The following is a 4,472-nucleotide window of genomic DNA, read 5'->3' on the forward strand; positions in this document are numbered from 1 at the left end:
AATTACTTATTTTTTACGTTATTTAGTAATTTTTCCAATATTTATTTCCGGTAATATGTGAGTATATGTGTCTAATAATTTGTTTATCCTATTACTCTTCGACTTTTTAAGTGGCCAGTCAATTATTCTATAACTTACTTTATAACTTAAGAGAATAATATAAAGATAACGCTAAAACTGATAAAAAATGCACGCGAACGAGGTTTTGTCTACATGATCTAAATACCGGATATGTTTAGTAAATTAGGTTGAATAAATTAGGAACACTCACATAAAAATAATTGTTCTTTATTCAATAACTTTAATAATAATATTTAATTATGAACTATTAAAAATGCATTAATTATATATTTCTGTTGTATGATAATAATCTTCTTATGAATTCGTGATGTGGGTTAGATGTTTTCTTGTACTGATTGTGAAGAAACGATGCAATTCTATAAAAACCACCGTCTCTGGGTAACATTTAACTGAGGTAGGGCACAGCAGGAATTTCCTGCTCAAAATATGGAGCAGCCCGACTGGGGTAGTACCTCGACCTTACAGAAGATCGCAGCAAAATAATACTATTTTCAAGCAGTATTGTGTTCCTGCTGGTAAGTAAGGTGACCAGAGCTCCTGGGGGATTGGGGATTGGGTCGGCAACGCGCTTGCGATGCTTCTGGTGTTGCAGGTGTCTATAAGCTACGGTAATCGCTTACCATCAGGTGAGCCGTACGCTTGTTTGCCGACCTAGTGACATAAAAAAAATAAATAAAAAAAAAACATTTTATTATCGAATTTTTAGTCTTGTAGATGATCTAACTTCTGATGCAGAGTATTCAGATGAAATTGTTGAAATGATAAAATCTTGGTATAATACCGATGATACACAGTTGAAGAAGTAGACAAAAATGGCTGGCAGAGAAAAAACTTCCATTTGAAACTATTCTGTCTAGTGATTTGACAGATTTTTCCATAAATGACCGAAAACGACTTTAAATTTCCTATTAATATAAACAAGCAATACCATATTTAGCAAAGGCAACATATGATTAAGATAGCATGACTTTTCAGTTTGTCAGAGATAAAACCATTATATTGGAGGCTCAACTACAATCTCGCCATATTGGTAGAGAGGTTTATACATGTTTTATTTAATGTAAACCAAATTCAATTGGATGGAGTGAAATATAAAGATATAGTTGCGAATATGGTAATGGACTGAGGTCAATTGGTTTGTTATTCACGAATGCTGCAATAATTTTGCCTGGCGCACGGACAATATTTGGCTAAAATCCCCAAACCAGTAGCAATACTGAATATTCTATTCAATAAAGACAATATCTTATCTGTGATTGATGAAGATAGCGACGAGGACCGGTCGCAAATACATAAGAAGATTTTTATCATTCACAGATTCATATAGTTAATACATTTTTACCATTTTCAAAGTCTTAAAGCACCGGCCTATAAGTCAAAATTCAGAAACTATATTAGATCTTTGACGATTAGTAAAATATGATTTTTTGTTGCAAATATTTTTTAAAGTAGTTATTTCCTAAACTAAATATTTATCTCTACATTTCACACAACCTATAAAATTTTCCTCAATTCTATCATCGCCAGAGCATATAATATCTGTAGTGTAAATACGTTTTTTAAGTTATCATAATTAGTAGGTAGATTTGCGAAGACTTATATTCTGGTTCGTATTATTCTTTTAAAATTTACGTACGGGTTAATGAAATTTATACTAAATTTAAAATTAAAATAGGCACGAATATCTTGTAAATAAAGCTATCATTAGATAATGGTTTTATAAATTAAAAATAATTTACATAATCATTTGATCTTCTTAAAATTTCAGATCAGGTAGCAGTCATAAAAAATGTATCACAAAACTTTAGTATTAGTTTTGTCGTTTTTGTTTGTAACGACGGAGCCGGCAAAAATTCTAGGAGTGTTTCCAATGCCGTCCTTAAGTCATCAAGTTGTCTTCAGTAGAATAACTCAGGAACTTGCTAAAAGGGGTCATGAAGTGACAGTTATTACAACAGATCCGGCGTTTCCCAAAGGAAACGGACCAACAAATCTTAAAGAAATTGATATTCATGATGTATCTTATGAACTTTTCAAAAAGAATTTTCAAACTAAATACAAGGCCGGTGCTCAGAAACATCAAACATTTACAGAAATGAAAGACGGACTTCGAATATTCTCAAGTCTTTTTCACATCCAGGTACAAACACCACTAGTTCAAGAACTCTTGACAAACAAGAACAATACATTTGACCTAATATTAATTGAGTCTGTTACGCGCCCTGCACTTATTTTGTCGCACATTTTAAAAGCACCAGCAATTTTAATTAGTTCATTTGGAGCTATATATAAATATCATGACCTAATGGGTTCTCTGACACATCCAATTTTGTATCCATCTACCTTTCAAATGAAAATTTATAATCTGACTCTGTGGGAAAAGTTTGATGCCCTATGGTATCACTATACGAATAAATATGTGACCTATTTAAATGAATTTTATGTGCACGAAATGTTGAAACAAGATTTTGGATCAGATATTCCGACCTTAAAAGAATTATATAATAATGTGCATATGTTGTTTCTCAATATTCATCCTATCTGGGCAGACAATCAGCCTGTACCATCCGGTGTTATATTTATGGGTGGAATTCATCAATTATCTGAAAAGGAACTACCAAAGGTTTGTGTACAACTTGTAAATATAATGAAATTAGTGTTGCGATAGGTCTGTAGTTCTATGAAAATATAAATATATTTTAATTTACAGGATCTAAAAACATACTTGGACTCGTCAAAACGTGGTGTTATATACGTGAGTTTTGGAACCAATATATTGGCAAGAATGTTTGAACTAGAAACAGTTAAAATTATAGTGAACGTATTATCCAAGTTACCCTATGACGTTTTGTGGAAATGGGATCAGGACGAGCTGCCAGGGAATCCGGATAATATAAAAATATCCAAATGGCTACCACAATCAGATTTATTGAGTGAGGTTTTTAGAGATAAATATCTGGATACTGAAATTGATTTAAAGTTTTACTCAAACATAACAAATACTTTACAGGACATCCCAAAATAAAGCTGTTTGTCACACAAGCTGGACTTCAATCTACGGATGAAGCTATCACTGCTGGTGTGCCGCTTGTTGCTATACCGATGTTAGCCGATCAATGGTATAATTCTGAGAAATATCTCAAGCATGGTATTGGTATGAAACTCGATATTGACTTTTTAACTGAAGACAAACTTAAACATGCCATAGAAACTGTAATATCGGACGAAAGGTATATATATTAGCATTAATTATAGACAGTATATATAGGTAATAGACAGTAGTCAATTCTATTATTATTTTAATTTTGCACTAAATTATTGATGTATGAAATAGACGATGTAAACGTTAACGCTGTTTGAAATAACAAATACAGATCTTTTAACACGGTAATTTGCTAGCATATTGTCTCCAATATGTTTCGATATACGGACAGTAAAGTGTATCCACTACTAAACTTTTAGTTGTAATAATTAAAATGCTATGTAAGTATAAGCATTTCAGTTTTAATTTTTTTTTTTTTGCTTTGCGCTAATTATATCGATTAAGATTAGAATATCCAATATTCTAGTAATCTTAATTCTAAAATCTAATAGATTGCAAATTAATTTTACATTACACAGCCTAATTTGAGGTAGATACTAACAAAATATGTGATTATTTTTTATACTAAGTCAGTAATTTACTCATCAGTCAAAATCAAGGGACTTTTAGCTAATAAATACGCTTTTTATGCAATTTCAGTTATCGTCGAAATATTATTAAGCTTCGTGATTTAATGCATGATCAGCCTGAGACACCACTAGAGCGGGCGATATGGTGGCTTGAATATGCCATAAGACACGGTGGAGCAAAAGAACTTCGCGCACCAACAGCTAACATTTCAGTGGCTGAATATTTTGAGTTAGAATTGGTTTTAATTGTGCTATCAACAGCTGTCATTGCTTTGATATTATTAACTGTTACTTTTATATATGTAATTAGATTAATTCGTAAATTATTATGCAATAAAAACGAAGTATGTAAACCAGCAACTAAAAAGAAAACCAACTAAATGTAGAAAGCTATAAAATGTAAATGTGATTTTAATTTAAGAAAATTACACACTGCGAGATGTGAACAGTTTAAATAAGGTTGTGATGTGGTTGTTTTTTACAACCTTCAATTACATATATTTTTAAATAATAATGTGGTTTTAATGTATATAATTTGTGAGATTACAATGTTTTGTCGTAATTGGTGAGCAATTTTTGTCAAATTACTATTTGTTAGATGACCTTGTACTTTTTTTTAACTAGATTTTTAGTGCAACCAGCGTCTTGACAGTACTAAATTGTCAGTAATATCGTACTAGACATTATTTACAAGATAGAAAATATTAATACACTAATGA

General features: G+C 31.2%; 1 protein-coding gene across 1 annotated transcript; it reads left to right on the forward strand.

Annotated features, from left to right (window-relative positions):
- The first annotated feature begins 1,870 nt into the window (after positions 1–1,870).
- On the forward strand, positions 1,871–4,133 carry LOC123664459 (UDP-glucosyltransferase 2-like). The gene is made up of 4 exons (XM_045599000.1): positions 1,871–2,704; positions 2,792–3,014; positions 3,092–3,311; positions 3,824–4,133. Exons 1-4 carry the CDS (start codon positions 1,871–1,873, stop codon positions 4,131–4,133), a joined length of 1,587 nt encoding a protein of 528 aa, XP_045454956.1.
- Positions 4,134–4,472: the final 339 nt, after the last annotated feature.

This window comes from Melitaea cinxia, chromosome 22 (assembly GCF_905220565.1).
Source record: "Melitaea cinxia chromosome 22, ilMelCinx1.1, whole genome shotgun sequence".
Taxonomy (NCBI): Eukaryota; Metazoa; Arthropoda; class Insecta; order Lepidoptera; family Nymphalidae; genus Melitaea; species Melitaea cinxia.

Coding starts and splice junctions, on each gene's coding strand:
- LOC123664459 (XM_045599000.1), top strand. CDS start 1,871: ATGTATCACAAAACTTTAGTATTAGTTTTGTCGTTTTTGTTTGTAACG. Junction 2,705..2,791: donor CTGAAAAGGAACTACCAAAG/GTTTGTGTACAA, acceptor TTTAATTTACAG/GATCTAAAAACATACTTGGA. Junction 3,015..3,091: donor ACCACAATCAGATTTATTGA/GTGAGGTTTTTA, acceptor AATACTTTACAG/GACATCCCAAAATAAAGCTG.